This window comes from Eupeodes corollae, chromosome 3, assembly GCF_945859685.1.
Source record: "Eupeodes corollae chromosome 3, idEupCoro1.1, whole genome shotgun sequence".
Lineage (NCBI taxonomy): Eukaryota > Metazoa > Arthropoda > Insecta > Diptera > Syrphidae > Eupeodes > Eupeodes corollae.
In genome coordinates this window covers 134,860,843-134,885,750 of record NC_079149.1, presented here as the reverse complement: position 1 = coordinate 134,885,750, position 24,908 = coordinate 134,860,843, and the positions used below count along the sequence as shown (strand labels likewise).

Here is a 24,908-nt window from a genome sequence, read left to right as displayed (position 1 = left end):
AATTGGCCCAAAAGATTCACAGTCGACACTCCAAAACCCCATGAAACTGTACCCTCATATTAAAATAATAAAAACAAATCGCATTCACTGCACACAATCCCTCAATTTGGCACAGCCAACGCGTCTAACGACATCCTCTCACTGATATGACTTGGAGACAATTGTGTCAACAACGTCGACGAAGCAGCAAAAGATGGTATGTTCTAAAGAAGATGCTGGCTGTAGCTGAATCACAAGAACTAGATCAACATAAACTAACAAAAAATTCATTACGATGCGATTAGCATTAAGGCTTTAACGTGCGGTTTTCAGTGTGGCAAAATGTGGCAAAGCAGATTCTTTGTGTGGTCAGAAAGTCAGTGAAATGGGACATATGTATGTACACAAGAACAACACTTTTCACTTTTAATCTTTTTCTCACAATAATAATAAAATAAAATGCTTTCCATCTTTGAGTTCCTCTCTCCTAGTTTAATTTGGTTTTGCTTAATTATATAGTAAAAAGTTTTTGTTTTTGTTTTTGTCGTTTTTAGTCAATCTCTAATCTACATCAAATGGGTCGTGCCCGCTGCCGCTAACGCTGGCTGGTGCCTGTGCTGTGTTATGATTATGATTCGTTGTGCCATAGAAAGACAAAATGTATACCATAAATCTGTAGAAGATATAAAATCTGACACAAAGACAATTAAGCATAATTTGGGTCGCTTGTGAAATGATTTATATTATTTCATCCGAGCAGGTTCGATGTTCAGCTCTTTTGTTTAACACCCAATACTCTGTGTTTTCTTTTCCCCTGTAATTATTGAACTATGGATAAATTGTGTATTGTTCTTTTTTTGACCTAGTAAAATGAAAATATACAATTTCTTTGTTGATTCATATTGTACCGAGATTAGTTCTTTCGAATTATATATATGTATTAATTTGCATGCAATTACGAAGTCACACCTATTTTGCATAAGTCTTTTGATTAGTTCAATTCTATTGTTTAAATTGAAAACATAAATATTGAATATTGATATTTTTGGAAAAAAGATATTCCTAATTAGTCAAAGAAGTTATTAATTTAATGTCGCTTAAAAAAGCTTTCACCTTTTGTTAGGTGAGTTAATTCTTCTATGGGATTAATCATACCAAATTTACAAAGGTTTTAGAAACTTGATATGTTTTAATGTCTTCAAGAAAATGGCTGGGGATATGTCAATTTACTGTTATTTTAATGCACCGTTAATAAAGATTAAAGTTTTAAAATTCAAACTTTGCAGTTAATAAGAAAATTTGAAAGTTTGTGTGGGAAGGGAATGTGGTTATTCCTTCAAGATGCTTATTTTGCATTTATGTGATTTTGTAAAAACTTTCCGACTGATACTTGAGGAGGTTAAAGTTTGCCATAATCATGATGTCGTTAGATATTTTATATAAATACCATATAACCCTAAATTAACATATTTAGTTCCAGTATTCTGCCTCAGCGATTACCGTCATCTTTCCATCTTTTTAATACATTTATCTGGTCGAGCGGACATCTACTAACGTTGGAATTTTTGATTTAAGGAATTGTTGCATCAAGGCCTTTATGTAAATATAATATTTTTGCTTTTTATTTGGTCCTCTAGCCAAGTAATTGCTTGTCTTTTTTATAATTAGCGAACACTAAAAGGGGTTTGTATACCCCTTTTAGTATTCGTGCCAAAGACACAGTGTGAGCATTAGGAAAAGAGGGATTGTTGGATAGGAGGTGTCGGTGTACATTGGTTTTAAATTTCTGAACATGGCAATGACAGGGAAATATAGAGAGTGGCAAGGCGTTCCACATTCGCGTAGTACGGCTAAAAACTGAATCACTGTACTTCATAGTACGGCCGAAGTTGGGCTCAAGGGTAAACTGATGGGCATTCCTAGAAGCGCGGGTATTACGGTTAAATTGTTTAAGGGGAGGAATGCAACTGACTATTTCACTAGAGCATAGTCCGTTAAAATAACGGTAAAAAAGGGTGAGGCAAGAAACCTTGCGTCGATGTTCAAGTGATGTAAACGAGTTGGTGATGCTAATGTCACCAATCAATTAAATAAGTAACTGATGCACCAACCTAGAGATGAGAGTCATATTCAAGTTTCGGACGTATATAGGTTTTGCAGATAGTAGCCAGATCAGGCGGAGAGACAAATTTCTCGCAACGTCTCAAAAAACCTAGACATCTTGCGGCATTTTTGGCGACATCGCGTATGTGATCGTTCCACAAGAGGTTGTTGGTGATGCACATAACCGAGAATATCGAGATGTACGGTGTCCTCGATGCAAGTGCCATCCATTAATAATGCCAAGGGGTGTATATCTCGCTTTAATGATACAAGACAGCATTGGGTTTTTGAAGCATTAAATTCCACGCGGTTTTTTAATGCCCATTGTACAATGCTGTGTAGGTTGGAATTTAATGAGCTAATCATATTTGCATTTGCAGTTCCACATCCGAAGAGGAGGGTTGTGAGTCTGGAAACGAATATGAAAATGTGAGAGTGCTATCGTCAGCGAAATAATGTATTGGATTAGAAGTAGGAGACAGGAGATCATTTATAAAAATGAGGAAGAGGGTCAGAGACAAAACGGAGCCCTGGGGCACACCAGCATTTATTTTATGAGTTTCAGACTTCAATCCATCCAAACCAACTTATATTGACCGGCTCGAAAGAAAATTTCTAATCCAACGAAAAAGAGATTCTTCGATACCGAAAGCACGCATTTTCGATAAGAGAGCAAGATGCCAGACTTTATCAAATGCCTTTGAAATATCAAGTGCAATACTCTTACTTTCTCCAAAACGGTGTAAAGATTTTTTCCACTGTTCGGTGAGATGAACCATGAGATCACCAGTGGACCTATTGCTACGAAAGCCGTATAGCCAGTCATTAAGAAGCTTCCGTTTCTCACGATATTTCTTAAGCTGATAATTAATCAGCGTTTCCATGACCTTTGAAAGAAGGTACGCTAGTGCTATCGGTCGGTAATTTGTGGGAGAAGAAGATTCGCTTTTTTTGGGATTGGCTGAACAAATGCAGTTTTCCAACTACTCGGAACGAGCTCAGAAGAATAGGATAGATGGAAAAGCTTACGTAGTGATTTTGCTAGCGTGGAAGAACACCTCTTCAGAATAATAGCGGGGATACAATCTGGGCCAGCAGATTTACTAATTTTGAGATCTTTAAAAACTCTCACCACAGTTCGAGTACGAAAAAGATTGGGCCCATAGAATCATTTACGAGTTCAAGAACTGGGGGAGTCATGACAGTATGACACTATCTGGTAAGGTGGGATTTTCGGCGAACTGGCCTGCAAATAAGTTGGCTCTATCAATAGATCTAACTAAAGGAGTGTCATTGACAACAAGCGTAGGAGTCGAGGAAGAGGAAGAATTCCTCATGTTTTTTTTACAAATGACCAAAAATTCTTACTGCCTTTGGGACATTTAAGTATTTTTTGCATTATTTTTGGTCGTGTAAAAATTTGGTCCTTCGAATAAAGGCGTTGCAGGTTTTCCTGGCTTGCTTAAACTTTTTTCCGGTTTTCTTCAGTTGGGTTGGCTTTAAAACACCGGAAGCTCACCTCTTTCTCCTTGATAACCTCTTTGCAGCTCGAATCGAACCATGATTTAACATTGGGTTTAATACTTTTAATTTTATTCGGGATAAACGTTTCCATTCCCAGATGAATCATACTAGAAATCAAATATGCACTGGAGTCTACCTCGCTACCGAGAAGGCGTAGCGACCAGTTAAAGATCCTGAAGAAATTATTAAGACCGTCCCCGTTGGCTTTCTCGTACTGGACGGTTCTCTTTGGAGCTCTCTCTCTAACTGTATTTGTTTGACACGAGAAATTATCAGATATGACACTGTGGTCCGATATGCCTAGAGGCGTCAATACCCTGATTTTGTACTTATCAGGATCAGAAGTGAGAAACAAGTCAAGCGTATTTTCTGCTAGGCCGTTAATGTCTGATATAAGAGTAGGCTCATTGACTGAGTAAGATGGTTAAACTCAGCAAAAATCTCAGCACACATTCCTTCGGATATTGTCTGGCCCGAATGTCGAAGCCACGAAGGATTGTGAACATTGAAATCGCCCGTTATAACGATTTCAGTGTGAGGATACAGTGAGACAATTCCTTGTATGGAGTTAGACAGAGCATCAAATTTCTGAGAATTTGAAACTCTTTCCATTTTTGGGCTCCGATACAAAAAACAATAGTGAATGATGTGCTTATTCAAGGAAAGTTTTAACCACATGAAATTAAAAAGGGAGTTGGTGCAATGACCGTATTGTCGTAAAAGTTGAAATGCAACATCATTCCTAATATATATGGCTAGACCATGGTGAAAGTAGAATAATGCCACCAAGCAATACCCATGAATAAAAAATTCAGCAGGATCGGAATCTTAACGTACTTGGGTTTCACTGAATGCCAAAACAGGAGGTCTATTAGAATTAATGTGGACGTATACAGACAGAAAATTCGATTTCAGCCTACTCTAAAATTACCAAATCTTAAAATCAAAACAAACGACCTTCTAAGTATTTTATTTTATAAATCATTTTCCACAGACAATTGCTTAATTTGATCTTTTAGATTTTGATTTTCTGTTGCTAGTTCACTAAGGTTTGATGATAGTGCTCATTTGTGACTTCAATTCTTAAAAATCCTTTTTAGTGGGTATTTGGCTTAGGTTTTTATCTAAGAGATTCACCATGGCGGGATCTTATAACACCGGAGGTTTCTTCGGATGTTTCATCCAACCTTCTTTTCGAGTTACTATTTGATTGTGTAGTATGTTTAAACTTCAACGCTATTTTTTAAAACGAATTTTAACTACTCTTTGGCAATGGAAACTGGGACGGAGGACGGACATTATACATCAAAAACAATATTTAAATACAGTGCAACAAGACTACCGCATCAGCTAACAAAAATACTTTTGAGGGAAAAATTGTTTTGGGTAAGGGAATTGGATATTGTTTTTAACTGCGTTGGGAAGAGAGATCTATTTTTCAAATTGATTGGATTCAAAAAGGCAATGATCTATTGCGGCTGTTGAAATCATAGGGTCAACAAGAAAACCTACGAAGGGCATCTGAGAGCAGTACGCTCATTTACAAATATCCGGATCATTTAAGAGGACAGATTTATATTAACGACGGTTTCGAACTGAACAAGATCACCGGGGTTTTTAAGGCAAGATTTGAATTAATCAAGCTTAATAAAAACGGATTTGGTCAGAAAGAATCATCATTATGTGCTTTGTACAACTTAAGGGAGGAAGAAAACATCCAGCACTTCTTCGGCAGATGTCCGGGTTTAATGGAATTTAGGATGGCCTTCCTTGGGAAAGTTTGGTTAACAGAAGTAGAAATAATGCAGGCGCTCAATGGAGAAAACAACACCAGTTTTGAAGGACTTGCCAACTTTATCACTGTAGCCTTAGCATACCGAAATAAACTAGTGAAAGAATATAGCCAGTACAAAATGTTCTTAAAATTATCACCAAATTTTGATTTGAAATTAATAATTGTAATAATATGTACGTAAATTCAACTAACTGACAGACGACGTTTGTCAACGTCGTAAGTTTTGCATTTTTAACTTCAAAAGAAACTTCAAATCTTATTTGAAAATGTTAACTTCTAGATACTAAGTTGGAAATAAAAAACATTTTACTACTACTAGTTTCCGTATTTTAAACCCATCAACAGAAAAAGTTAAAGTTCTTTCAGAAGGCGGTCTAGTAGCACTTTTAAATATATCGTGCTACATTATGTTGCATTAAAATTATGGTATTTTTGATCAATTGAAGCAACAAGCTATCCTCAATCGCTTCTTATGTTGTCCATTTCACTTAACAACTTCATCATTACCCATCCATCATGGAAATCCCATTCCAATTGAATCGTGTAACAAATCAAAATTGCGCTACTCTCAAATTAAATCGAAGTATATGAAGTTATTCCGCATCATCAGAAGGAGGTTGGATTTAGATAAATTGATTTTAAGTGGTCCCACAAAAAAAAAGAGCGCGATGGCGATGGTGCTGCTATATTTTGGAGTGGCATAATAGAAACATCAAAGAAGACCATCATCGTGCACCATCAAGAGTTCTTCGGTAGAGGTAGAATACGAGTAAATGGCGCGATCAATCAGTTTTCAGTTATCATGATCTATTGCGGTTTAAAGCTTTCTAATGTTTCAATTTATTATGTAGCACAAGGGTCAAAGTGTTGCATGGTTTGGAATCTGCACATAGTTGCTGCAGCCGTATATCAACTCGGTTCGCTTCGCTCTCTTTCACCTTAAAATTTAATCATTCTTTGTCGCATGTCAGCCTGACTGCAGAGACTCATGAATTATTAAACACCAACAAATTTAACGCCTTCTATAAGGAAACCTTAAAATTCTCTGTCCAATGAAGTTGCAGATATAATAATGGATTTCTGTGAGATGTTTTAATTGCACAACATTAAGAGCTTTTAAAAACTATCTTAAACTGTGTTCCTCCCGCTTGGAGCGACACTTTGAAAAGATATTCCCATATTCATGTGTATAGTTTAGTTGAGTGTTCACACGAAAGGGGGCGTCATTGTTGTAGTCTAGTTTCTTTGGTAATAACTCACGAGTGCCATCATCATGTATAGTTTTGTATAGATTTGGTTGAACAGAAGAATACTCACACACGCTTCATTTCGAATTCGAGGTGGGTATACGCATTCTCATGAGTGGCGTTAATCTTCTGACGCTATAAAACTTTAAAACGTAATGCCATTCAAGTTTGAAGAACTTTTTTGTTTTGATTTAATTTATCTTAATGACAAAAGAACAGTTGAATTTTCTGTGCCCACATGTGCATGATAATAAGATTGGGAATGAGTACTTTTTGGGCCAGTGATCTAATTTTCTTCTGCTTTTTTTTAAAGAAGAGTTAAATAATAAAAACAGCTAGGTATACATATAAATTAGTTACTGTTTATAAACCTTTTGTGGTTGATTTATAATTCTTTTAAATACAGAAGTAGTCTAATTGGAGGTTCAATTTTTACATTTTCAAAAATATGTGGCCGTATGTCGGCAATAAAGCCGTGAATGTTGTTCTCGGGTTGGTCAATCATTTCAGGCTTATTGCCGTAGACTAGATACTTTACATATTCTATAGCTAATCGTTCGGGTCCGTAAAGTGGAACTATGCCATTAAAAAACATTTAATTGTGCTACGAGCTGTGCGACATGTTGCACCGTTTTGCCACCATCTTGTTGAACCTCAGCTAATTCACATTATGGCCGTCACTATTGATAGTAACGTTCTGACCAGCATATCGCTTATGAAAATGGACGTAGTGCGAAATACGTATTTCGAACAGAACTATGATTTTCAAAATAAATCTGAATAATTTAAAAGCGTTGTTTACTTGTCAATCTATTCACGTTAATGAATTATCAAACCACGCTTAAAATAAATCAATTGACAGCTGACAAAATGACAGCTCGGTAAAATAGTGTTACCAACTTAAAGTCCTATACCTCTAAAAAAGAGATACAGATGTTACACTGTACTGTATTGTACTGCATTCTATATAAAGTTAGTATGATCTTTGAGTTGTACTTGCAATTAATAGGGTGTTTTTTTATTAATTTCAATGGTTGTTGTATACATTTTGGCAGCTGCTTATGTCAAACTGTATTAACACTTATGTTCAATAAGGTTCAGAAAATTACTAGGAATCTTTGAAGCCAGAGCAAATTTAAGAATAGAGACATTTTGTGTTTAGTGATAATGCTCCATATGTAGCGCAAAGATTGTCCTAAAGCCATTAACGAACCAACAAAACATCCAATAAAATTAACTGTTTGGTGTAGTTTACAAGCTAGCAACATGATCAGTCCTAATTTCTCTCGAAAGAGAACCGAACAATGCTGATGACTAATTTCTTATTTCGATAAATCAATCAGTTTAACATCGACGTCATGTAGCTCTAACAAGGCAGCGAAGCTTGTCATTGGTCATTGGTTTGTTTCGAAAAATCAACAAATCGACAATATTTTAATTGTTATTTCTTTTTTGGCAACACTGGTTTTGAAAGACTAAATTTTGCACAAAATTTACCATATTGGCCATTAAACCATGAACGAATTTTCTTGGGGAAAATTCTTCAATTTTCACGCTTGACTTGCATGACATGTGATTTTAACAATGAACCCAATTAAGAACTTAGTTCGGTTAATAGTTTATTTCATGACGCCTCAAGACAAATTTTAGTGAGGCTATATTAAGACTCATGTCTAAAGTGACAAGTCCGCTTTTGTTGTCAAAATTAGACTAATCGGATGGACCATTTAAGGCTCAGCCAACATTTGCACGAAATAATCAACTACCATTAATTAGTATAATTTTGCGAATTTTGTTTAATTTCTGACAGCTCTTCAGATATCACTCTTCAAAAAGAAATTGAGCCCTATCCAATATCTTAAAGGAAGGTCCTTTTTCCTCGAACTATTTATTGGTTTCGTAAATTTTCCTTCGAATGAATACAAAACAGTTCATTGAAGTCCTTTGAAGTCAATAGCATCAAAATGATTTTGTGATTTGCTATATAATAGAGTTTTATCAAGATATTTCTCAAACCTAAATGGACAGTGTACCTAAGCAGAAAACGTCCCTCGCCGATGTATGTAGATGATTTGACGATAAGTGAATTTTGGAAATATTGACATTTGTAAAAGTTTCTGGTTGAAAATGTTTGTTTAATTTGTTTCAATGACATCTAGTCTGACAGTTTAGAATGGTCGCATTTACAAAGCTAGTGGCTACGTAGTCAAGGGATTCTGATTGGCTAAATCTAACCACAAAAGTAGTTGAAATTTCCCCTCCGACGTAGTGTAAAAAAATCGGCTACAAAGTTAGTGGAGAATGATTTTGACGTTTCACAATCAGCTGCTCGGTAAAAACACGAATTAAAAATAAAATAAATCGTTCAGTATTTAAATACAAGTATAAATCATTTAAATTGTGTCTTAAATTTCATATTATTGATTTTAAAAACACAAAAGATAAGTAAAAGTTATCAAATCAAAAATGTTTCTTATTTTATATATTTGCATTTGTCAATAATATGACAGTTCCAGATTGACTAGCTTTGTAGTGTAGTTTTGCATTCACAAAACTAGTTGAATTTTGACTACGAAGTCAAGCCACTAGCTGTGTGAATGCGTCCAATCAGTCCAGACCAGATAGTTTGATAGTTGGAAATCAGTCCATAATAGCGGGCTATTGTGAATTAACATTTCTCTTGGAATATTTCCCTATCTAGAGCATTAAGAATTAAGAAAGTAAATGATGCTCAAAAATGTCCCAAGGAATTATTTGCGGGACGAAAATTTCCAGGGAAATTGAGCTGTCATTTCATTGAAACTTTGTTCTAGCAATATTTTTTGAACGACTATAGCCTAGTACGCAGCTGAAGTGAAACGAATTTTTTCGGCGGTCTCCAAGTGCAGAGCAAAATGAAAACGAAAACCTGAAGCCTGTGCCAGTTTCTTTTTTTCCTCCGAAAAGAAATCAATTTTTTTTTTTGGTTTATTTTTTGGAAGTTAAAGTTCACTGCTCGTCTTCATCACTTCTTGCACAACATCTTCAATATCCTGAGTTTCCGATTTATAAATGTATTGTTAAAACACATTAGACTATTCCATTTTATTTTAAATTTTAAATCAAATATAAATCAAAGTCAAAACACCGAAAGTCACGAGTCAACAATTTTTTCGTTTATGGTTTCGTCATGTCATTTTTGTATGGGAATTTTCGTTTCGCTTCAGCAGCTTACTAGGCTTATAAGGAAAACAAAACATTTCGAAACCGCATTTAAAGGAAAATTTGCGATGGGCTCCAATTGCGTCTATATTCTCTCCACAAACGATCTTACGATATATTGCTTCATACGAATTCCTTAAATCAGTTCAAAAAAGAGAATCTCTCATATGCGAAGAAGGCTTTAGAAAACAATTCAAAAAACGTGCCTAAGATGTTGATTGAAATCCTCATTAGTTATTAGTTTAAAAATGCATTGGTGCGATAAATACTCCTGTGGGGTCCCATCAGATAAATTTTGTAATCCATGTTTAATTACCCAGAAAATTACATGACATTAAATAAAAACAATATTTTTGTATCCGATTATGGCTCAAAGCCCCTCCTTAATAACAGCTGGCAAATATTTTATAATAAAACAATAGTATTGAAAACTTAGAAAATTTTAATAAATTTATCATCATATCTAATCAAGTGGCTTTTGAGTAATTTATAAACAAATCTGTTTTTAACCGGAGGAGGTTTTAAGATCCTAACAAAACTGAAGAGAAACTAGGTTATCTGATTGAATCAAACACTTAGTAGGTAGGTTCTCTACAACCAGCATTTACAATTTTTCTTATGTCGGTCGATTGCTGATATCAAACCTACACTGTTATTAGTTGGAAAATGTGTATAGTTTCTTATGTGTGCCCCTAAGATGAGACGACAACTCCCTTCAGGTGTAGAGTTTTGGGCAAAGCAGTTCATGTCCTCATCCATATATATATAGGAACTTGTTACTTGTTCCTGAGTTTATTCCAAAAAACTCTATTCAAGCTCCTGGATATCATTATTGTGAGTTTCTTTCAGGAACATTACGCAATATGCCTTCGTTCGTCGTGCCGTCGTCGTCATTTGGTCGTGTGTACACACCACCTGCAACTGGTTTCGAACTGGATAAGATCCAAACTACAAGTCAGATTGGCCCCTATGGGATTCCTCTTCTTTTAAGCTGATTACCGGTTTAGCTATATGCTCGTCGTCTTATAGAACCAATTTATCGTTAGTGGGACGCGTGCCGCTTGTACCTGTATACGAGTACATTTTCCATACCAGAACTATACGAAGAGCGAAGACTTCTTGAAATGATTATGCGTACCTACATAACGTTGGATCTTGGAAGAAACTTTCCTATTTTATAATTGCTCCCACATGACATACTCGTTCCGTATACATGTTCGTAATAACTTAGATGCTCCACTGACTTAGCACGACCTTTGGAGAGAAGTCATTATTTCATGAACTTCAAACTCTTACTCTGACTTAATAGCACACGGAATGTATGCATCTCGTCATCTTCATCTTCATCGTCGTCATTTTCGTCATCATCCAACTAATGACGCGCCACAAAAGCTTTGAATATGAAGAGACAGCACGCTACTCTTATAAACATCAGGCAATTATATGGCTTTTGCAAACTAATTTTCCCTGGAACAGTTAACCGTCTTGGTCTTGGTCTTGGTCTTCAACTTTGTCGAACTCACAGCAACAAATGCACATCACTCCAGACCTACGGAGATAGATGATGACAAAATGCCGAATCTAAAATGTATATATGGTGATTATGTCGCCAGTGTTAAGGTTGTTAACGAGCTGTATGCAACATCATCGTCAATGGTGGCGAATGGCAATGGCGTCGGGACCACGTTAGACTTATCTATCGTGCCTATATAGCCTATGAAACTATCTGGCGGAATTTGATGCCCAGCGGTATATCCAATTTTGTTGATTAAGTTATTTGCAAAACTTCAAAACCAGACAGCTACTTACATATATATGTAGTGTACATAGGTTCTTCCGACATGATGATGCCGCTGCAAGAGGATGATGTTGAAGTGGGAACAACAAAAAGACGCATCAAGTAAGTATATACATATGTACATACACTCGTACTATTGAATCGACTCCATACCAACCAGGAAGAGACAACGTTTGGACGGACGTACCTTGAATGTATGTATACATACATATGTTTATTTTTGGTTTTTATACGATGTTGATAGTACATAAAACATAATAATGATGATGATGATTATGTTGATGATAATGGTCAAGAACTAGACGATAATACTGTTGAGGCCAATGGAGTTCTAATGGTTTTTATTTTTGTCGACAAAGACGCAGGAATAATATCTCATCGTCCATTTGTCTGTCTGCTTGATGTCAAGAAATAAACTTGCATTGCAGATAACGAAGGGGTGCTGTGTTTTTGTTTAAAGTTATTCGACAGTATATGGAATCAAAGCTCAACCAATTCTTTTTTATTGTATTTTTGTCTTCAACTTGTTTTAATATTTCTTTTTTTAAGCGGCCCATAGAAACCACGCTTGTGTGCATACCGGTGTACTGATATCCGGTGTAGCATTCCGCCACACACGACACATCAAATCTTACACACATTAGTGAGCATTTGATTTTACTCGCTCCGTGATACTGAAATTTGGTGGGTCCCCCAGCCCAAACACAGCACACATTTCTGAAGATCGACACAAGTGTGAATACAAGTGTGGTATCTATGGGCCGCTTTAAGTTTCCTTTTAAGCTTATTGTAGGTAGGTAGGTAGAAATGGCGATCTCTAGCCTGAAATCAAATTAGCGCTGTAGTGCGCCGTTTTGATACCAAAAACTCGTTTGACCTGTGATAGAAAGGGAAATATTTATAAAGAAGCTTCATAGCGATTATGTTAGAGCCATTTTGTCGCATTGAGAAAAAAGATTAGGTCTCTAATCTTTGTTCCAAAGTATTTCATTCTATTGTTTGCCAAAGCAGGATGGATTATCGTTTCCCTTTTTCTTGGTCGCTACAACTACGGCAAAAGGTGTTGTAAGAGATACCCAACTTCTCCGCATGAAATCCTATAGGCCAATGTCCTATGTCTTGCCTTGGCCTGCATAGAAGATCGTTTGTATGGGTTTTATTATAGGTGGGTCATATCTTCCTAGATATAATGCAGTTGGGTAAATTGCTCCACCTTCGATTTGATTCAGTTTGGTAGATAGACAAAATTTTACCCTTCATAGCACCAAGAGGAATATTAATCATTTCCGCAAGTGAGCTATGAAGGGCCGATCTATTATGACTTATACTTGAATTTTTGTGTCGTAGAAAGGGCTTTTTGTTATTATAGATAATATTTTGTATGGCACGTGATGCGTTGTGTGAAGCCTCTATATTCAATGCTTGCTGACACACTTTTTCGAAGGTTAATGAGTAGTCACGAAGAAGCATTTCCTGAAGTTTATCACTTTTAACTCCGAGAATAAACCTGTCTGCCAGAGCTTCATCCAGAATGACCGACTTTTACTTCGCTAACTTATCGTCTTTGATGTCCTCTAAAAAATCGCTGAATCGACACAATTGGGCAGCAGATTTGAGGTGCAAAATAAATTCATTCAGCTATTCGCCATCTTCTTGATAAATTTTATTAAATTTGTAACGCTCTGCTCTTTTGTTCTCTTTTGGTGCAAAATGATCGATTGGTATGATCGCGTAACATTTTAATCATTTCTTCGAATGATATTTCACTAGGCAATTTCGGAATAGTTAATGACATTAGGATTTCGAAAATTTCGGCTCCCACTACAGTGATGAATAGTAGAGTTTTTACCTCTTCTTGGATATCATTTACAATAAAAAAAATTGTTTAATACGATCTTCGTATGCCTTGAAGTTACTGCCCGGAACAAAAGGTTCAATACTACCCACAAGCCGTGACATTTATTTAATTTAATTTAAATTTAATAATTTCTAACACGTGTTTTGCTAATCCTCGTCGCCAATATTATGACTTAATCTTGTTCAAATAAATCACTTAGATTTCTCTATTATATTACTATTTATTATGTAAGATGTTTATAGGTGCTTGGTTAGAAATAAAAAGGGGAGATATAATCTTATGCTTAAAACTAAGTAAGGTACAAATTAGTAATTGGTATAAACCTTAAATGTACTTTGCATAGGTTAGAAGTAAGGAACGGTTGAGGCTTAACACTAAACATGGGTATAATTCCAAAAGTTAATTATGTAGCAAATTTCAAGTTCATGTTTAATATAAATATAACACGATCCTTGCCTAGCTAGCTCGTCAGCCCGTTCATTTCCTACGTTACCACTATGGCCCGGAATCAGATCAGGGTGACACCGAGGTTAATATTCAGGCTCACAAGCTCATCGCGACATTGCTGGACCAATTTAGATGAGGATGTGGCCGAGTTAATGGCTTTGACAGCTGCCTGACTGCCTGTAAAGAGAAGATAGCCGCATTTCAGTTCTGGTTTGGGTTTTGTTAAAGTATCTTACATGCCTCCCTTATTGCCAGCAGTTCAGCCTGAAAAACGCTAGCAAAGTCTGGAAGCCTAAAGGATTTGGCTACATTTAGGGAATCAGAAAAGAACCGAGAACCAACTCCGCACTCCATCTTTGAGCCGTCAGCAAAGATGGTTGTGTCGAAACCTATCGACACGATGTCATCCTCCCAATCTTCTCTGGATGGGAAAATAACCTTAAAACCCTTACTAAGGCTCAAAGTGAAGTGCAGTAGTCAGTGTCTACCAAGATAATATCTGAGGGAATCAATTTCGTTGTGTTGCTGTGACCATAAGGTTTTGACAACCAGTTGTTTGATTCCTTCAGCCTAATAACGCTGCAGGAAACTATGTATTTAATAAAAAGGTCGATTGGCGACACCATCAGCGATATTTCCGCTGATGGTGTTCAGTTATATAATAGCTTTCCTAAAAGTATGATTAAGGATGCAATAGCTAAAATGAACATTTATCTACACTCAATGTATAATTGGTCGACCTGCAAGGGGCTTAAACTTATTTCTCAAAAAAAACTAAAACTCTTCCAATATTTAATAAAAAACTAAACCTGAAAACTTCCTTTCCGTTATTATAATTCTATATTTGATTATGTTACACAAGTCAAAAACTTAGGATTAATCTTTAACAATAGACTAACTAACTAATAGCCACGTCGATATTGGTGTGTCAAAGATTTACGCTTCGCTCAGAGGACTATCTGTTATTAAATCAATTCTACAAACTCATACTACATTAAAGTAAGTTAAGTCACTCGTTCTGCCTATAATTACGTATAGGTACGAGCTGTTTGTAGAGCTTGACTCTCATTCGGTTTAGAAGTTAAAGGTAGCATTTAATGCCACTGCTCGATTTGTTTTTAACCTGCGTTAATTTGATCATGTCTCGTTTCAGGATTTTCAACTTTTTAGTTAACCTGAGACCTTTCTTCAAGTGTCGGTGTTTATCCTACTTTTCAATTTCATTGTTAAAAAGACTCCAAATCGTTCTATCTTAATGCGCCCGTCCACCTAATCCTGTTGGACATCGCGCAAAGGCAATAATAATCCTTCCAGTCATATGAGGTTTTGAAATGAAAAAAGAAAATTCCGAGATATTTGTGTTGAATATTTCTCAAACTTGAACTGAAATATACTTTTTAATATACTCATTTTTATTTCTTTTTGGAATAATTTTAATATTGTTTAATTAATTTGCCACGTTGCCCCCCTGCATTTCCCCTTCTTGGGTTCACTATAGGATTGGGATTGGTTATACGGACCAACTCCAAATCCTATATAGCCCAAGCAGAGTGGTTGCAGGGGGGTTGACGGGGGACAACAGTCATGCATATTTCACTGTTTAGACGCCATAATGATAACACAGTAAGTAAGAAAACCATTCTTTTGTGCGTTTTGAAATTTCTAAATTTGTGCATTATGACATTTCTAAATTTGGGCTTTACGATATTGAAAGTTGGTTTGGGTGATATGACAATTTATTTGGCCTTTGCGACGATGTGACGTTTCTTAGTGACATTTTTCACTTTTGTTTGTGGGGCGTTATATCATTTAATGATTTGGGTTATGTCTTTGGGTATAAGATAAGGCATAAGAAACGATATAAATCTAATTGTCGTAATGCCCAAAATAAATGTCACAAAACCCATACTCCTGTCTCATAAAAGCTAAAGTAAACATTAAAAATTCTTTTTCTTTTGGGCAAAATAACAACTAACAATGTGCGTACTTTTCACTATTCACTGATGAAAAGCTATGTTAGTGAAGAATACACACATTTGACTGTCAAAAATGTGACAATCATTCATCACCTTAGCTGACTCATGAGAATTTCATGCACAAAATAATTGGTCAGTTTATATTTCTAAGACCACAAAGATTTCTATGTTTTCAGAAATATAAACAAAATTTCCCATTTTTATTGGCGTTTTTCTTTTTAACTTCAGAACAAAACTCGAACTGTCAAAAAAATAAATGTGTTCCTTTTTGGTCTCTGATCGTTCAGAGCTTCAAATTCAAAATGTGTTTCTTTTTTAGTTCTGAACATGTTCAAAACGTGCTCTGTGAGTTCAGAGTAAAATAACGTAGTAAAATGCTGAACACAAACAATTTGATATTTGAAAGCAGGGAATTAAAAAAAAAATCATCGTCAAAACTATAAAAATGGCAGAAGAGGCTGGTTGCTCTAGTGCAGAAGGAAAGATAATTTAGAAAAAACTAATTGAATATAACGTTTTGATGAATCAAATTTATTTCAGGCGTCAAATGGACCAACGCTATGACTGTTTTTTAAATAATTTGATCAGAGAAAATTTGTAACGCCTTCAAACAGACGACATTTCAAATCATGACAGTTAAGTGCTCAAGTTGTTTCATAATTAAATCAGAGAGCTCTAAACATACACTGCTCAGAAGTCAGAACTCTACTCTACCCTACTCTGTTTGCTCAGACTCTGCTCTGAAAATCAGACTCTGAAATTCGATTTCTCCATACTTCTCTATCGCACAATTCAAAAAGGATGAAAACGAATTTCACAACTAATTTGATTGCTTCGTGAGAATAATAAGTGAATTGTGGTTATGCATATTTCATTCTTTTGATATGTCAATTCGACCAGAAAATCAGAAGTCTTAGAAACATAAACTTTACAGCTGATTTATATGATTTTCAAACGAAAAACAATAGAACAATAATTTTAGAATACTTTTGCATTGCATGAAATTAATTTGAGAGGTCTTTGAATTTCTGACAGCTGCAGCAAACAAAATCTGTCAAACTTTCCCATACATACAACAAAATGGTTAATTTGTATTTTTGTTAAGTAAGTATGTAATATAACAATGAAAACGTTGTTCTTAGTTCTTTCTTTTGATGCATTTAACTGGCGCATTTAATTTTAAAGTGCAAAACTTTCTAGCTCCACTGTCAAGCTTGACTTGGAATAAAAACATTCAACCATAACATATGTTTTCGTTCCTTACAAACACAGAACAGAGGTTCATTGAAGGTCTAATTGCTTTGGGCTTTTGGTTTCTTGGAACACGGCTGCCAATTTTACACAAAACGTATGTACGTAATGTACCATCGATCTTATAAGCAACCGCAAACATAACTAACTTTGTGGCTTTTTCCAATTAATTCCTGACTCACCAGATTCATCATCAAGTCTGATGGTATCCATGGAAATCCCTTTTAATTCCATCGAGGAACTAGACAATCGACAACCGTAAATGACAAAAAGATTCATTTTAATTCAAATAAAATGTCATAAATTAATTGCTTAAATTGTGTCAACTTTATGAGTGTTTTCCTTGAAAAGCTTAAGTACACAAATTTCTTTTATTTCTCAAAAAATGAAATCTGTCTTCTTCGGTTTGAAAAGAATCTAGCTATGTCGAAACCAGTGTTAGTGTTGCACTGCATTGTATATTTCAATCAATCAGAGACAGCACGATTTTCGTGTGGACTCTTTACATTGCATCTGCAACTGGAATGTTTCGCCTCGTTTTGTTATTCCATCTGCACAAGCCTCCGCTTTTCCTGTTCTCAGCTGAGCTGAACTGAGCTCTACTGAACTCTAAGCATACTTTTGTTCATCTAGATAAACTCTGACTTTGTTCTACTTAAGGGAATCAACTTCCAACAGTTCTCTTACCCGAAGCTAAAAGAGTGTAGGAGAAAAATAAAAACTTTGTTTAACATTTAAGTTTTGTTGTGTTATTCAAATCGCGTCCGAACCCCAAGTTCGTGATTACCACAGATTGTTGTTACAAAACTTTATAAATTTACATATATAAACCTAACTCTTGCCTAAAGGTTTCCATTTGCAAAACGTTGGAGAAGTGAGGGTGAAGGCAAATATTTATTTCTTATTGTTTTTTGATATGGAACCGGGATTTTTGTTTTTACAAGAACGCAAAACTATGTTGCTCTAGTTAACATGACCGAATTTGATCAGTTACAAATTGTAGCGATTTGGGGCTCTTGTTTACGTTTCTTATAATCAAATTAGTTCTGATATTGATTTGTGTTTTGCACGAAACAAATTCTACAAGAATTTTCAATTACAAGTTTTGTGCAATAATTTTGAACAGTTACAGGGTTGCCATGTCTAGAATTAGTTAAATAGCTTAATTTAAAAATATTTGTAGCTCAAAATCTTAATCTTAATCACAATCAATTGTTTCACTTTCACTTTGTTGCCCATCCTAAAAGGAGAGGAAGAGGGTTTTTTGATTAGGAACGGGTTGATTTTGACAGATCATGTCGGCCATGTTGTTTCTTTACTTTATGTCAAAATATTAAAATAAAAATCATCAGCATCGAGCAAACACGTGAAAGTGATAAAATTTTATTATCAAAATGCGCCCTTTTTGTAGGGTACAAGGTCGTCTTTCCAAGTCGACTATTCAATGTTTAGTGGCCAAATTTGAGTCCGTTAGCTCAGTGAAAAATATGCCAAAACCACAACAAAATTCAAGATCGACCGCAAACAATGCCGCTTTTCGTGAAAGTGTGCAGCAGAATCTGAGGCAATCCATTCCGTGGAGGTCACAAGAACTTGGCCTTTAGTCGCAGACCATACAACATGTCGAATTTAACGTCGTGATTTGGGCCTGCTAATTGCATTATGTTGTTGTTGGAAGTTGATTCTTATTTAGGTCGAAAAATCATATTTAGCGATGTCGTGAATAAATAGAATTCTCAAGATTGGAACGAAACTAATCCACACGCAAATTACGAGGGTGGATGTATCCAAATAAAGTCATGGGTACAACGTCCGAAATGATGCTGGGAAGGCCACCATTGTCAGAATTATCAGGGTTGCCTTTGGATAGGTTCAGGTGACATAAAGGACTTGAAAGGAAGGCAAGCTTTCCAGCTGCCAAAAACTTGCCTTCGAATTAATGCAACTTTATTGGAAGGTTGACTGGAAATTTACTCAAGAAAAATGTTCCTAACTATCAATTCAAGTCAACTTATGTCAAAATGACAATCGGTCATGTTTTTTCATTCAACTTAAATCTGAACTTAATTACTCAATGATTTATTTATTTTCTGCACAACTTCATTTAATGCTTTTGTAAAAAGGTTCCTTGTTAATTTCAAAAAGAAATAAGTTAAAGGTATTTCTTTACAATACAAAATACAAATCGTAATGGACTTGTAGCTTGCCTGAGGAGTGTCGTTTAGACAATATTGATTTTGGTAGTTTTTGTACGATGAACTGGAAGTAGAGATTTGTGAAGTAAAGTTCTGAATTGGAAATTCATGGCACTTGAAAACGTAACTAGTTGCCTTGGCCAAAATGTACGTTCAAAGAATGAAGTTTCTTATGTTGACTGAACCTGCCCCTTGTCATCCTCATTTCAACTCTTTTGACATTGGGCAACTACCAACAAATTGCCTTCCAGTTAAGATAACTTTATTGGAAAGTTATTTGAGAAAATCCTCCCTACCTATCATGTCAAGTCTACTGATGTCAAAGTGACAGTCGGTCGTGTTTTTTCATTCAACATTGGCTGCGTCAGACAGATAGGGTATCCGGATACTGATCACACAGAACAGAACAGTCAGTCAGTAAGTAAGGTGTGAAGATGAAGATGATGTTATCTTTTCTCTTTGAAGTCAGTAAGCCCGGAAATTAATTTCCAAGTTGATGTAGCAGTCTCATTTGGAAAATAACAAATAAAAACTGTGTAAGCTTTCCATCAGTCATTAGAGATGGTAGCCGTCTGCCAGCCGTTTGTCTCCGTCGTCTAATACGGTCGGTCGGTCGGTAAGTAATTAAGTTATACAGCGATAGACAGTAAAATTGTTAAATTCTTTGAATGCAACAAAAATAACTTAAATTATAGAGAATGTTTGTGTCTGATTTGTATGTTTTGTTTTCATTTGTTTTATAGTCAATTGTAAAATTATGTAGGAATAAATTTACAAACTATCTTCGTAGTTGACAAATAAAAGTAGAATAAGAAGATTATGATAGACTCTACGAAAAAAATTAATTTTTACATTTATAAATATTGCCAAACTTGTACAGAATATTCCAAAACACCTTATGGGCTTTTGTCTTCTTTTTTTAAAAGAGGTTTCCAATGTGAAATTTCATTGGGTAGGTTCAGATGGCATAAGGGACTTTAAGGTAAGGCATGTTTTAAATATGTGATTGGCCAGCTGCCAAAACATATATTGGAAAGTTGACTGGAAAGTGAGTCAAAAATATTTTCTCTTACTATTAAATCAAGAGAATTATGTCAAAAATGTCAGCTGATCATATTTATTCATTTAACTGAAAATTGAACTTTATAACTATGTTGTTAAATTATTGGCTGCGTTCAATCGCCGACAGGTAGGGTATCCGGATACCTTTTTGTTAGTGTCTTACGTATAAAATAAAAGCTGATTAAAAACAGCTGAGATGTCAAAAAAGGAATCCAAAGGTATCCAAGAATTTCTGGGGTATGTAGGTATCTGACAGAACTGCTGATTCAACACATGGTTGAATTTCAAGAAACTGGAAAATTGATTACAGCTTTTTGTGTTTGTTGTTAAACAAAAAGATACAAAATGTTAGTTATCTGTACATAATAGACGACGAAGAAGCTATTTGAATCCGAATTTTAGAAGGTAATTATGATCTATGTATTTTTAAAACTTCAAAATTGACTTATTTTGTTCTCGTTTTGTAGATGACCAATTTGCTAAATTATTAATCGTAAAGAATCCCAATTGGGCTAAGAAGACATTGAACATAGATCACAAATTAAGGTTATCTCTAATTTTTTAAATTGTCAGTTGAATTATCCATTAAAGGTTTTATCTAATAATAATTTTGACTTCGAAGCTTAAATGTTTCTCCGCTGCTTGTGAACAGCTGAAAGTTGTTTTTATTTTTTGACAGCTATCTCAATACAGCTATCCAACTCGTTCAACAAGGTATCTAAAAATCCACCTATCCAAGGTACCCTATCCAACACGAGATTGAACGCAGCCATTAAGTATAACAAAATACGTCACATCCCTTAAAACTAATATATTGTACGTTAGCCAATTCTTTATTTTGTTCATATTAATTAAATAATGTTGGAACCAACAAATTTCCAATGAATAGCCCTAATCTGGCAAGCCTGCAAGCTATATAGTAAGCCATTCCAAACGTCTACCTAAATGTTCCCTAAAAAAATGCGACCATGTCTTATCAAAGCCATTTGGAAACACCCAACTTATGTACATATATTGTATGAATACAAAGCCTAAGACAACTTTGAGGATTATCAAACTACGTTACACATAAATTACAGTCAGATGGGTTTTCCCTAGACTCAATTCAGACATCCTGCTCTATCTATGCATAAATAATGTTCATCGTGACTTCGTAAGGTGAAGTTTCATTGATGTATGTAACATTTAATCTATAAATAATCGAAGAACCTACATTTTTGGAATTGAGAAGTATGGTAACGTCGACCTAAATATTCAAAACGGAATCAGCATTTTTGGGCTTTCAAAATGTTTTCCCTTTAAAAAAAAACATGTTCCAAACTGAGTAATGGTGATAGGCAATGGTCATGACCTTTCAGAATTTGATTTGATAACAGCTTTATACAGAATCATAACAGTTTTCAATAAACGGCTGATTTAATAAAGTTCTAAAAAGTACTTGCTTATTCGATTTTTCACACACTCTGTCCTTAAATTATTTTTGTTTTTAATGTTTTAAAATAACCAAATGTGGAGACAATCAATTTCTAGTAAAATACAAATTTGATGGACATTCCCATTTCACTAAAAACTTACGAATGCTTTGAGATTTAAATGTAAATCATCGATGCTAACAACAAGTTGTACGAGTTAATGTCCTCCATTAATTTCCTGTCCAAAATAAGAGAACTTTTTAGGAATTTTTATGAACGTATTAATGAAGCTCCCTACCAAAACTAAGCTTTGTCGGAAATCTAACAAGAAAGGTCATTCTTTTATCTAACTTTTCAGAACTATATTTCTAAAAAAAGATATCATAATACTACGTATACGCTACAGTGCACCAGGAAAATTGTATTAAGGAATGAGCATTCGCTATACTTCTATATAGGACCACATAACATCGATGTTAAAGTTGCCGTATTAACAAAAGTAACAAATGTTTGTTCGATAACAAAATATACGCATTTTTAAACTACTCCTAACTCCATTATGTAAATTACTCTATCCTCAAAAGGAAACTAATTTATTCCAACAACAATTTGTTATGCAACCTAATTTAGGATAGCATTTAAAACTTAGTTTAACATCTACTCTTATCGTAACTGTGACATGCTAAGCCATATCTAGACATAAAATACAAAATGAAGAACTCGTAAAATAGCCCTCTCGTTTAGATCAAGATTCTGTTTTCTTTTTTTGTTTAACAAGACACACTCACGCCAAATGAAACACAAATCTTAGTCTTTTCTAATGGCCAACAACGACACAATGACAACGACGACCGTGACCGACGACGCATGGCACGAAAGTAGAATCAGAAGGGTTCCACCACTCAAGAAAATTTGTAATGGCAATGTTCTTTCAATTTCAATGCAATTGATCTTAACAATCCAGGTGCAATCACACAGCAGCTGGATTGGCTTAATGACTTGAATGAACGATATGTCAGAAGTCTGAGAAGGTAATTGTTAAATGATTGACCCAATTAATGTTCCCAATATGCAAATGCAATGCATACGCAAGTTAACCTCATGCCAACAACATTTACCAACATTATACATTTTGGTCAGCTCAACTTGTTGCTTTTTCAAAATAAAATTACTTTGCATAATTTATTTTAACTCGGAACTTGAAAGAACTTTATACTATGTATACATAATGATCGGTTCTTTTCTTTGTTCTTTTCATTCTTTTAGAAATTCGTGCCGTTTCCGGAGAACCAAATTACAAGTCAGTCAACCTTACGTGGGAAGTCGAATTTGTACCAGCAACTGCCAATGATACCGATGCACTGCCACCGCCAAAAACCTTTCAAATATTCTATTGTGAGATGCAATCATTCGGACCGCACCGATGTCGATCGAAAGTCATCGAAGATAAAAAGTTGGAATTGGACAAATCATATGAGTAAGTATGAGTCGTTCGGAAGTGACATGAATGTCTAATGAGATTTGATTGGCCTTAATTGCAGACCCATTAGTCATTATACTGCTAGAGTTGACAATCTTAGAATGGCAACTAAATATAGCTTCCACATTAGACCGCAGCAAAAGAAAAGGAATCTTAAAATCAGTGGCAGATCGGAGTTGTTGGATAATGAAGTGGAAAATGACCTATTTCAGGGCCAATCTATTGTCATTCCAACTAAAGGCTGTGAGTTTATTGTGAGAATCTTGTCAATAAACATTATTATACTAACATGTTTTGTTTATTTGTAACAGTTTCAGCACAAGCTACTAAATGTCTGCCACATGCGTCGGAAATTGAAGTTGAGACCGGGCCTTACTTTGGGGGGAAAATAGCCGTCGATGGAGGAAACTGTGGTGTCAAAGGCAATCCAAGGGAACCGACAGACAAATATATCATGAGGATCGACCACAAAATGTGTGGCAGTTTAGTGAAGCCGGAAACCAACACTGTGGAGACTTTTATCACGGTTCAGGAAAATCTGGGAATTTTCACCCATAGCACTAGAAGATTTGTAGTGGTTTGTAGCTTTCAGTCGGGAATGCAAACTGTTAGGGCTAGCTTCACAGTCCCTGGCAAAGGGGGGGTTGCCGCTGCAGTGGAGAATGATCCTTTTGAGCCTGATCGAATGGGCAGAGAGCAGCGACAGATGAATTTTGTAGACAAAAGTGGTTTGATTTTAAAGGAAGAGCCTAGCTCAGAAGAAGTTGTTACTGCAGCAACTGTTGCGATAGTTGAAGATATTATTCCCGGAGTAAATGAACAGGATATAAAACACGAACCAAGTGAAGAGCCAGTCAAATACCATCGTCAGGCAAAGTTTGCCAAGTTGGTCAACCAACTCGAAGACGAACGAGGGAATTATCAATTTAAAAGTAAATATCTTTTTGGTAAAATATTAAAAGAGATTTCTTCAGTGAAAGAATTTTGTTTTCATTTAGGTCAATTCCAAAACATTGCTGGTAACTTAGGAAGCGTGGTATTAACAGTATCGCTATCTGTGATAATGATTGGAGTATTCATCTATGTTCTATTTCGCGAATCAAGGCGGAACACGATATCGCGACGTGGTATGAATCAGCTCCCTAAGAGCCCATCAAGGTTGTAAGCTAATTTTTCGTTTTTAATTCTAAAATATTTGTAATTTGTAAGTTAAAAATGCTGCAATTTCACTTGTTACTAAAATAACTTTAATTTCGTTTTGTCATTGACTCCACTAAGTGTTTAATTTAGTGACAAGTTGAACTGCTACGTTTAATATGACTCTTAAAGACTTTTTTTACGATCATTTGTCTTGTCGAATCGTTGAAATGCCTCACTTTTTGACTCAAGACGACTGAACGTAATTCACGTGCTCCGCTCCTATTTCAATTCAAATCTCGTTAGCTCTTAAGATAAATTATAAACCTCTTCTTATTTTGTCGTATATTGTAAAAGCATAAATTAATTTAATATTTTAATTTTATTATTCTTAAGATTATGTGAAATAAAAATAAATGAAAAATAAAAAATACCTACAATAA

The 24,908-nt window shown here is 35.2% G+C and overlaps 1 protein-coding gene across 1 annotated transcript in view; it reads left to right on the top strand.

Moving 5' to 3' along the window:
- The window catches only part of LOC129949953 (uncharacterized), a 49,083-nt gene extending 24,181 nt beyond the window's left edge, over positions 1-24,902 (top strand). The window contains exons 2-5 of the mRNA XM_056061702.1: positions 23,115-23,325; positions 23,390-23,571; positions 23,640-24,260; positions 24,327-24,902. Coding sequence (XP_055917677.1) covers positions 23,115-23,325; positions 23,390-23,571; positions 23,640-24,260; positions 24,327-24,493 — 1,181 coding nt within the window. The 3' untranslated portion in view covers positions 24,494-24,902. The remainder of the gene's footprint in view (positions 1-23,114; positions 23,326-23,389; positions 23,572-23,639; positions 24,261-24,326) is intronic.
- Positions 24,903-24,908: the final 6 nt, after the last annotated feature.